The following is a 10,755-nucleotide window of genomic DNA, read 5'->3' on the forward strand; positions in this document are numbered from 1 at the left end:
GAAAATTTACACTGACTCTGATTTAGTGTGTATATAAATAAGATGTATATACACCCTCGGAAAACTATGGTGTTGTCCTTTGGATCAAAAAGAAAGTCGGAGAACAGTCATCTCCCAATTAAATCAATAACTTACAACCATTGAGGAAAGTTCTAAAAATAGTATTGTTTTTCAAATGCCGTTGGAATTTAACCTTTTCATTTTTTGGCCTGCAAATGGGACATAGTTCCTTTAAATAAAACTAGAATGAATAAATAAATTTATTCGTGTAGATTATCCATTTATTTTTTAATTATTATACTATTACGTAGTTCTGTGTTCATTTCGTGTTGTTTTGTATTATATGTGATGTGATGTGATTTGGAGTGGACTTTATGTTATGTTATGTACCTGTAAAATGTAGGGCTTCCTTGAAAAGCAGGCCATTAAATTTATTTTGGGGCTTGAATGAAACCACCCTACTGAAATATAACTTAATAAATAAAGTTCAGAGTAAGTGTGTTTGGATGTTTGTAAATAAGAACCATTTGCAAAAACAGTGAAAACGAAACATGCCTTGACCAGTAATTTTGATCATAATTAATCTCCATTCATTTTGACCTCAATAAATGCAGGGAAGAACAAGCACAGGGATTTATCAGAAGAGAAAACAAGGTTATTCTAAGCGCAATATCTTAATTAATCGATTCAGGTCAATGAATAATTCTAAAATCTCGTCCATGTTTTTAAGCACCGTGCTATTCAAATCAAATAGCGATCGAAAGCTATATTATTTCAGAGGAAGGAGAGAGGGAGAGAGAGAGGGTAAGGGGGGAGAGGGAAAGAGAGGGAGAGAGAGAGATAGAGAGGAAGAGGGAGGGAGAGGGAGAGAGGTTGAAGGTAGCGTATTTTCTCTTAATTTATCGACTCGGGAGGGACATGTACATACATAATATAGTCCGGTCAAAAAAAACGAACGAAAGCTAAATGTGTCGAAAGAGAGAGAGAGAGAGAGAGAGAGAGAGAGAGATCAATTCTAGGTATCTTACCATATTTTTTTCCACGTATACCGGTAAATCGTCGATTTTTCCTAATACTTTTTACAAATTAGGGCTGCTGTTAAGTGATATAATTAAACCGTCTATGTCATCTACGGCCCATTTGATGAAGGTCACAATCATGCAAAGCCGGGGTCACACAAAGAAGCGCGGTAATCATAAATTGTTATTCATGGGTAAGTTACAAACATATATAGGGGTATTGATCCATTCCAAGATCTGAATTGGGGGGGGGGGTGAGAGAAAAATAATGTAAATGTATTAATGGGGAGTAATAATATAAAGTAATGGGAAACAATTCTATTAAAGGTATTACAAAGTTTTGGGACATTTTGAAAAATGGGTGGATAATGATTCTTTACAATTTTGATATATTTGGATGCCCCTGTGGATGTGTTAAAAACGCTAAAAATTTTTGCCCAAAAACACTTCTGCTTTCGAGAAAATTGAATATAAAGATTTACCGGTGCTCCCGGTAAATTTTGATAAATTTCAAATAGCTCCTACGGCCGTACAATGGTAGCTGCGCCATGACAATCTCAGAATATGTAGTTGTGGTATATAATTTTCGAACGGGAATAGCTTATCGGTCGATTTTAGTCAAGAAACATTGTTTTATAGCTTAATTAATATCTTGACCTTGAAAGAGAGCTATACAACATAAAGTGTTTATTATTTACAATTTCATAACTTTAGATCAGTGAATATTGTAGGATCGCATATGCTTCCGACCCCATGCCAAAACTTTGTATTACCTTTAAGCACGTAATGTGCAATGTTTCGTATAAATAATAACAAATTGTGAGAAAATGTCTCAGATATAATAAGTTCCAAACAAAAAGTACATGTACAGTACGTATAGTATGAAGAACTAAAGACGTTGCGGAGAGAGAGAACGATCGAGACATATTATTTGTTTTAAAAAAGAGGTTGATACGACCCTCCCACACATCCCCTCACTCTATTGTCTTGCTCTCTCGCATTTCATCAAACTAATGTTTTTTATTCCCAATACCCCACCAATGATGGAAGTACCCCTACCTATGGCTGTTCGATCTCTATCTACGCCATGCATCGCAAATTATATCCATAATCCATCGTAAACAGGTACATAATTAAACAAGTGGAAAGCTAACATGCTTCGAAGGTGACCCATAAGTTCCTAATTGATCAATTTTCGCCCTCAAAATGCAATCAGGCTCATGGAGCGGACAAGCCAAAGTACTCAACTATAAGGTCATCTCGCACGGTTTCGACTTGTTGTTATCACTTGAATGGCATCTGTAATTAAAACACGACTATTGACGAGTTCAGCGACGTCGAAAGAGAAATCGACCATCGTTGCCATCTCAAAGCACTGATGCAAAAGCTGTCTCATAAAGGAACTTGATGGTTCCGGGGTACGTGCAGGGCCATGGTGAGCATGTACTCCCAAGAATGAGCGCTTCTCTCTCATCTCTGGAAATTAATTTGAAACGTATTCATAGCTTCGATTTTCAGCTGTCAGTTATGATTCTCTCCCAGAAAAAAATGCCATTCGAGTCGATGTAAGATTTTCGACTTCATTCTACGTTGACACCCTCAGTCAAATGAGACTGCAGTTATATTTTACAGCAGTAACTTGCGAAGGAAACTTTTGAGTGATACTTGCTCCTCCTAAGAACATGTGAAATATAATGTTCTTTCTGACATCCACTATTATGAGCTTTGATCTTATCGCGATTTGATTACTTCCTTTGATTTAATTTGGAAAGCTAAAGTCACCTACTGTTTGCATTGTGTGGCGAAATTCTTGCTTCGTGTACGCTTATCTCAAAGTGACATGCACCGGCAGAATATGTTCCCCAGAATGAACGTTACAGTTTTGGATGATGATCGGGAAGGGCAAGACGACGACGATGGCATCAACAACAATGTCGCTATTATCCTGACTTATTACGCTCTCGTCTTGGTGATCGGGATTCCTGGCAATGTCATCATCCTCCTCATATACGGCAGGAAGAAACGAAAGACGAGCACAGATGTGTTGATCATCGGCCAGGGTATCGTCGATTTCCTCGCCTGCGTCTTCACCCCCGCCCTCATCATCCGCAGCTGCTTCTATTCGTTGGTAACGACCGGTCTTTGCCGCTTCGCCTACCTCGCCGAGACATCGGGTGCATTCATGTCACTATTCTTCACAACCGTCATCAGCGTCGACCGCTACCTGGCGGTATGCCGTCCCCTACGACGTCACGGTCGCCTCACGAAGAGGTCGTCGATTTTGGCATCGATGGTCGTCGTGGGCGTCGGCGTCGCCATCAACATACCCGGAACGGTATTCGAGGTCGCGAGTTCGGAATTGAGAGGCGATAAATGCACCCAAACGATATCGTACATGGCGACCTTGATGATGTCAGTAGCATTTGTGCTCATATTCGCCTTGTCGTTGATTACGAGCTCGATCATGTACATGATCATATACGCTTTCCTCCAAAAGAGAGCTAAGATTCACGACAAGCTCGTAGGCAATACAGTCCCCATCGCCACCATCCAACCTAGCAAGGTTGTGAAGAGCTTGGTGACTGCTGATTCTCTAACCTCCAACTTCAAAATGCATATTGATAATAGCCTCTTCGTAGAGAACATATCAACGGATATAACATCGATAAAAACGGACAACCTTTCACCGACAGCCAACTTCCTGCCATATTCTGCTGGATCGACGAGGCTGTCGAGGTCCGATCCGATGTCCAAGGTAAGATGATGTAGGCCTAATTGGTTACGTGCCATCACCAGAACACTTGCTATTATTGTCTTGGTTTGTTGTACAGGCTTGAACTAGAAACAAATTGTATAATATAAGAGGTAAGACAGATGATCTAGAAAAACATGTTTCATGACATTGAATTACTCTTACAGACTTCTTTTTAAATCCCCGAGTTTGGAAATACATATGAATTTACGTTGTTCTGAAATAGCTAGAGTTGTGATTATGCGGAAAGAAAATTCAGATTTGTAATTATGCAGAATTTCGTAATTAGTAGCATACAAAATATGACGACCGCTATAATATATTAATCAAACCATGGACCTACTACAAATGAACACTGATCGGTACCATAATATATTCATGCACCTGACTCTGTCAAAAGAATCATTATGACATTGCTTACATGCTTTCAAGCTTTGATGTCATCACGACCGCCGCCAGTCGGCCATAAAAGACCAAAATTGTGCCTTGAAGAATCTATAAAATACCTGCGCAAAAGAAACTGGATCGCTTTAAATCACGGAAATGCATGTGCAGTTGTGGCGTACATAATATGAATATTGACGTATATTAAGTTTTCAATAGGAAATTAGAAGTAGTTTACGAGAGAAACGTGTAAATTTGGCTGTTACACAATGATTTTACCCCGGATTTTACACTTCATTTTAAAACTTATCCTATCCATTTCCAAGGAATGGAAGGTAATATTATACAAGAATATGTATTTTTCAAAGTTAGGCAAGTCCAGATGTATGTCCACCAGTGTCCACTTATTTAACAATCAATTTGATATCACACAAATTGTCATACATTGGGGTTCACTGCTCCTCTAACTGGTCTTAAATCACGATACTTTTCCTGAAACTACACTCTCGGCCTTGGCCCAGCGAAAAGAATCTGAAGAAATGTAAAAAGTTCTTTTGACTGTGATGATGCGTGATTACATAATCAACATTGTCGCGTCAAATGAATGTCCTCATCAACATACCGGTGACGGCGGTCATGATGTGATCAAAGAAAGACTCTCATTATTAGTCTATCTGTAGTAGGGTCCATGGTCAAACCATCTTCCTTCCTCGATCTAATTGTGTCTAAAAGGAAAATTCTATGCAATAAAATCTTTATACCTATCATTTTATCGACAGAGGACACACCTGGACCCCGATGGTTCTTGCCAAGCTGTCATTGTCACACATGGCAACGCCCAATCACCGCCATACCCAAGTCAACCCAGGAAACAATTTTCACGACCTTCGTTTCTCAGCCGCCTTTGCCGTCGTCAACTTCCGAATCGTGCACGTGCGTCGAAATCAAAAGAGTCCGATATGGGTCGGAAGACGACGCGGATGTTGCTCGTCATCACCGTCTACTTCTTCGCCACTTGGATGCCCCAGATCGTTTACAGCGTCCTCTCTAAGAACGTCCTCATCGCGATCGATCGAAATCGAGTTCTTGATACAATCTTCGAAGTCCTGACTGCACTGCGGCTCACCAACCACATCGTCAACGCCTTCGTCTACTCCGTGATCAATGACGGATTCAGGACTTCGTTACGGCAGATGTTTTCTCTGAGCCGTAAAAAGTAGCGTCGAGAATAGACTCTTGCAATTGGCATTCATGTGATCATTCCAAAATTCACGTGGGATAGTAAACACGGTTTCATATCGATTTACCGAAGGTTTATCAATCCGGAGGTTCCTTACTACGAACGTGAATAATTCCGAAAATGAAATAGAACCTTGTATCATCTTTTTTGTGGGGAAATTTGTGTTTCAGAATTATGAACCTTCAGAAAAAATGAAAGTGGGGAAATTGTAGCACTTTCATCATTTTGGCAAAAATGTCATTTAATCATCAATATACACTAGATAAAATACAAGATTATATATTCGATCATCTTGTTGCTAGGAATCATCCTGATGTATCAATTTTGTGAAGCGAACGAGGGCAAAAAAGACACTTTGTTGTGGTATAAATTTCATTTCGATATAAAACTACAATAAATAAGGATATATTCGGACGCCATGCTGCCCGAATATCATCATGTCATCATATGGGGATGTTTATGGACCTATCCCGTTTCTACATTTTGCAGGAGAGCGACGCGACCGAGAAAAAAATACACTTTACTATCTCTAAAATATATTTCTTCACAGGAATGCCCAGCGGGATCCGTTTATATTATGCTTGGGCACAGGTATGTTTGGGCATCTTGCAGTGTTTGAAGTTGACGTTATTCCAAAATACATTTTTTTATATAACTAAAATACTCTCGCGGCACTCCAGTTGAAACACTCTGATCATAATTTGAGGGGGCAGATTGACCAGGGCGGGAGGGGATCACTGGCTCCTTTAGAGTGGAAACATCAAACAAATTGTATTTCAAAGTGAAACAGACACACGTACATACTCCCTCTGTCTCTTTTCCCGTATGTCTTCTATCTTTCACTCCTATCTCCATTCCTTTTTCTTCTCTGCTGTACGCTACATCAAGGACGCAGATCGGATCATCAAAAAGCGCGTTTCGATAATCGTTTGATGCACCTCTTATAACAAATGATGTCCCCACCTCCGGGCCCCATGTTACTGATTCACAAAATATTATAATCTTTGAAGAGCGTTTTCGAGCAATCTATCTCTTCATTTTAAAGTTAATAACGAAGTTATTGATAATACCCGGTTCTAGGACACCTACCCCCTGGACATCCACCCCGGATAACTCACCCCAGTCAACTACTCCCTAGGGCAATCACCCTCTAGGACGACTACCCCCTGGGACAACTACCCCCCAGACAATTACCCCTTAGGACAATCACCCTCTAGGACAACTACCCCTTAGGACAACCAATCAGAAAGCACTGGGAATCATAATATATCACACCAATTTCCGCGCTCATACTCATGAACTCTTTCACGCAAGTAATGTGTTGAACATAAGGAATTTTATGTACACACTTCAGAAAAATGAATTGCATCAAGTTCTCTCAAATATGTTTAACAAAAATACTGAATAACATAGTTATCCCACGAGATTGGCAAGCTCGTATCACCTACCAAAATCGAGAACGGTATTTTCCAGCAGAATCTTTACTTTCACTACCCCAAAATATTGGAGTGCCCTTTCCGGCACATTGCAAGAAAAGCCCTCATTAAGTGGATTCAAAAGTGCCCTTAGCACTTTTTTTTTATATCAGACGTATTAGAATATCTACCCAGTTTTTCGTATTTGGCCGAACTGGCCATTTGTTCACATCATGACTCGTGTATGATTTGTTTCCATATCATACTACTCAAAAATGATTCCTCATGGCCATGCACCCTTTCTCTCTTCTTCTTCGTCTCTTTCTGCTGTTTTCCCGCTTTCCCTGTTTGTCACTCTCTCACCCTTATTTCCTTCATCTACCATATTCATCTTGTCAGCCTGCAACTTTTCTTATATGTTTTTTTTTTTACTCCGTCATCTTTTTTTGACTCGGTAATCTTTCAAATGTATTTCACCCAACAAGCATTGCTTCCGAGAGGGTTCTTCCAAGTAGGCTCGTTTTTTTTCTCATTAAGACTATACAAAAAAAATGTCAAAGATATTTCAGTGCTACTTTTTTGCTATGTCATTGTTTGTATAATGTGGTAAATGAAATAAATTAGCTCTGCACAGAGCTACTACTACTATAAAGAGTTGCGATTGATCCGAATCAATATTGGGGGCATTTATCAGAGGTGAAAAGGGGCACTGACCAGATATGAAAAGAGGCACTTATGAGAATGAAAAAGGGGCACTTATAATAAATGAAAGTGAAAATAAAAGGAGCGCTTATCCGAGTTCAAGTAAAACGGGTAGTTATTAAAAGGGGAAAAGGCACTTTTTAAAAAGGAAAAGGGGCACTTGTCAAAGTAAAAAGGGCACATCTCAGATTTGAATGGGGCAATTATCAGAGGTGAAAGGGGGCACTTCTCGTACCTGAAAAGGGGCACTTGCTAGAGATTAAAAAGGGCGCTTATGAGAATGGAAAATGGACACTTATTGCTAAGGAAAAGGGAACTTGTCGAAGGATAAGGGGCACGTGTCAAAAAAAGGGGCACTTATCAGAGTCGAAAAGGGGAAGGGGCACTTTTACTAAGTAATAGGGCACTTGTCAAAGTAAAAGGGGCACTTTTGCAAAGATAAACGGGCAATTCTTTTATGTAAAAAGGGGCACTTTTGGGATACTTGAAAAGTTGGGGACACTGTGCCCCCCCCCCCCCCGAGCGCCGCCTCTGCCTCACTTTCTCAAAGTTCTTCTCCTCTCTTTGGGTTATATCTTTGTAGAGAAGTGATGGAGTTAAGTGTGGGATCATATAAATCAGGTGCGTGAAGGGGTATGTAAAGACACCAGGATAAACTTACGGAGGCATGGTGAAGCTACTCTTTTTCTGGTTACATATCAGGAACATATAACTTTTCTCCACATACACACACCCTTCACAAACCGCACACACACGGCAGTCATACCAAAAGACGTTAAAAGACGGGAGTTGCTGCTACCTTGTTTGGCGTTCAACAATACGGGATAGAGCAACGTCGATATGGCGCCGCTCAGTGGCTGCCGGGCTCACGATCAATTGGGCAAAAAGAATTTTAGACTCGTAAAAGAGAAAATGAAAAAAAAATCCATGAAAATTAAATCTGACCAATTCGTTCATGAATCAATTTTCTGAGATGCTAGGATTTATAATCAAATCCCAAATAAGCATGTAAATTACCTCAGATAAAAGAAGAATGTAGACAAAAACATGAAAATGCGATATTTCATAACCAAGTCACGTGAAAATATCATACTCCATTTTACCGTTTCTAATTTAATTTTCCAAACCGACATTGTGGAACAATGTAAAAGAAGAAGAATGATTCTCACATGAAGTACGATATGAAATTGCCGGTAGCTTTTTTCCAGTGTTTACACGGATTATTAACACAAATCCAAAACATATTTTCACAATATAGGCCTATATGATATAGCATAAAAATTGCATAATCAAAATGTTATTATCATGGTATTAATTTTATCATTACAAACCTAAACAATACTAAGCAAAATATGTATTTATGTGGGTTAACTCCTCTGGTTATTATTTTATGGTCTTTATCATCATGTCATTGTAAGTTTTTGCCAAGGAACTTGATCAGTTACCCACCATTATTCTTTCATTTTCTTTTTTCACAATTACTTATTGCTTCATCTTCTTTCCATCGCTTTCTAGTCATTACCTCAAAGTATTTGAATCGGAAAACTTCTCGGTTAAGGAATCAATTATAGGTCTGAAACTAGACTACATTATTTGGAAGCAAATAGAAACTTTGTATCACATTGTGCTTTTGCTGTACAAGAATGGCACATCATTATTATTTTTTCCTCTCAATGATGGAGTCAACCACCTCACGTCCTATCACCCATAAGAAAGGTTCATTTAAACTATCACTCTCCCACTCTCGCTCTTTTCTCTCTACCTCTCTTCTCTCTCTCTCCCCCTCTCTCTCTCTCTCTCTCTCTCTCTCTCTCTCTCTCTCTCTCTTTACCTTCCTGTTCCCATTTCTTGCCCAATGTATGTGTTACATTTTTCTGTTTCTCTTTTAAACCTAATGTTCACGAGTAGAAATCTAAATATGCATTTTTGTATCGCTCGAAATCAAACGTCTACGTTAAACTTAAAAGGCAAGTCCACTCCAAAAATAATTTACTTTCGATAGAAGCAGAAAAATCAGACAAACCAATCAAACAAAGTTTGAGCAAAATCGGATAACTAATAAGATAGTTTGAATTTTTGAAAAAGTAAGTAAAACTATGGAATAATGAGAAGTACAACGCAAATTGCCATTATGATAATCAGTTTATGACGTCATGTCCTCACTATTTAACAATTGCTTTATATAGTTTAATCCCATTATTTTCTCTTTTTATCCCCCAAAACTTGATATCCCAATGTCTTAGCCCAGGTTACATGATTTGTATCATATTGCGTACATGGCATTTCATAAAATCTTTTATGAACTTTGAAGAATTGATACTATTTTCTGAATATTGTATATTCATAATTATTAATTTTTAAATAAACAGTTTATCAAAATTCACATTTTCATAATTTAACTAAAAACAAAAACTCTATATTAGTGCATCCACACAAAAACATATTACAATCAATCTAACTTGGATGCTGGTGTGAAGAAATAAGATTCTTAGGGAGAAAATTGGAAATTAATGGGATTAAACTATATCAAGCAATTGATATATAGTGAGGATTTGACGTCACAAACCGATAACCAAATTGGCAATTTGTGTAGTGATTTCACTTGTTACATAGTTTTACATACTTTTTCAAAAACTTTCTTATTAATTTTGATTGGTTTTTCTGATTTTTCTGCTTCTATTAAAAGTAAGTTATTTTTGGAGTGGACTTGTACTTTAAATTCGTTTTCAGCATCCACTACTTCTCGTAAAGCAACAACCAATCCTATGTCGGACTCGACCACACATAATCCCACTACAACTACAAGTTAGCATGTTATCTTTATCTCTCTCCCCCCTCTCCCTCTCTCTTCATCTCTCTCTCTCTCTCTCTCTCTCTCTGTCATTCCCCCCTCCCCCCCTCTCTCTCTCTCTCTCCCTCTCATTTTCTCCAGTTGGTCTTATTCCGTAAATCATTCATTCCTGTACACAACACAAGCTCACTACTGTCTTCTTGCGCCCTGTATAATAGATAATGGATACTTTGGTCTTATTTGTACAGGGTACATCTGTATTAATACTGCTCTTACTGGCCGGGGGGGGGGCCACAGAAACCCATTTGATATACCTGGGTCAAGAGGGACATATCTGCTTGGGCAAAACACATTAACTAAGAATGTAAGCACCAAACAAGGATCGAACCTAACATCTATCTTATGAGAGTCAAGATCCTTCATCAATATACCCCAGTGCTCCCACTTTAGAC

At 38.7% G+C, this 10,755-nt stretch overlaps 1 protein-coding gene across 1 annotated transcript; it reads left to right on the top strand.

Moving 5' to 3' along the window:
* Nucleotides 1-2,886: 2,886 nt before the first annotated feature.
* LOC115923727 (somatostatin receptor type 2-like) lies at nucleotides 2,887-5,375 on the top strand. The gene is made up of 2 exons (XM_030984999.1): nucleotides 2,887-3,774; nucleotides 4,935-5,375. Exons 1-2 carry the CDS (start codon nucleotides 2,887-2,889, stop codon nucleotides 5,373-5,375), a joined length of 1,329 nt encoding a protein of 442 aa, XP_030840859.1.
* The last annotated feature ends 5,380 nt before the right edge of the window (nucleotides 5,376-10,755 follow it).

The sequence above is a fragment of the Strongylocentrotus purpuratus genome, unplaced genomic scaffold (genome assembly GCF_000002235.5).
Source record: "Strongylocentrotus purpuratus isolate Spur 01 unplaced genomic scaffold, Spur_5.0 spur5_scaffold_14, whole genome shotgun sequence".
Taxonomy (NCBI): domain Eukaryota; kingdom Metazoa; phylum Echinodermata; class Echinoidea; order Camarodonta; family Strongylocentrotidae; genus Strongylocentrotus; species Strongylocentrotus purpuratus.

Excerpts from the sequence above, each read along its gene's own strand:
- LOC115923727 (XM_030984999.1), top strand. The coding sequence starts at position 2,887 with ATGAACGTTACAGTTTTGGATGATGATCGGGAAGGGCAAGACGACGAC. Across the intron at positions 3,775-4,934 it reads GGTCCGATCCGATGTCCAAG|AGGACACACCTGGACCCCGA; the intron begins GTAAGATGATGT and ends TTTTATCGACAG.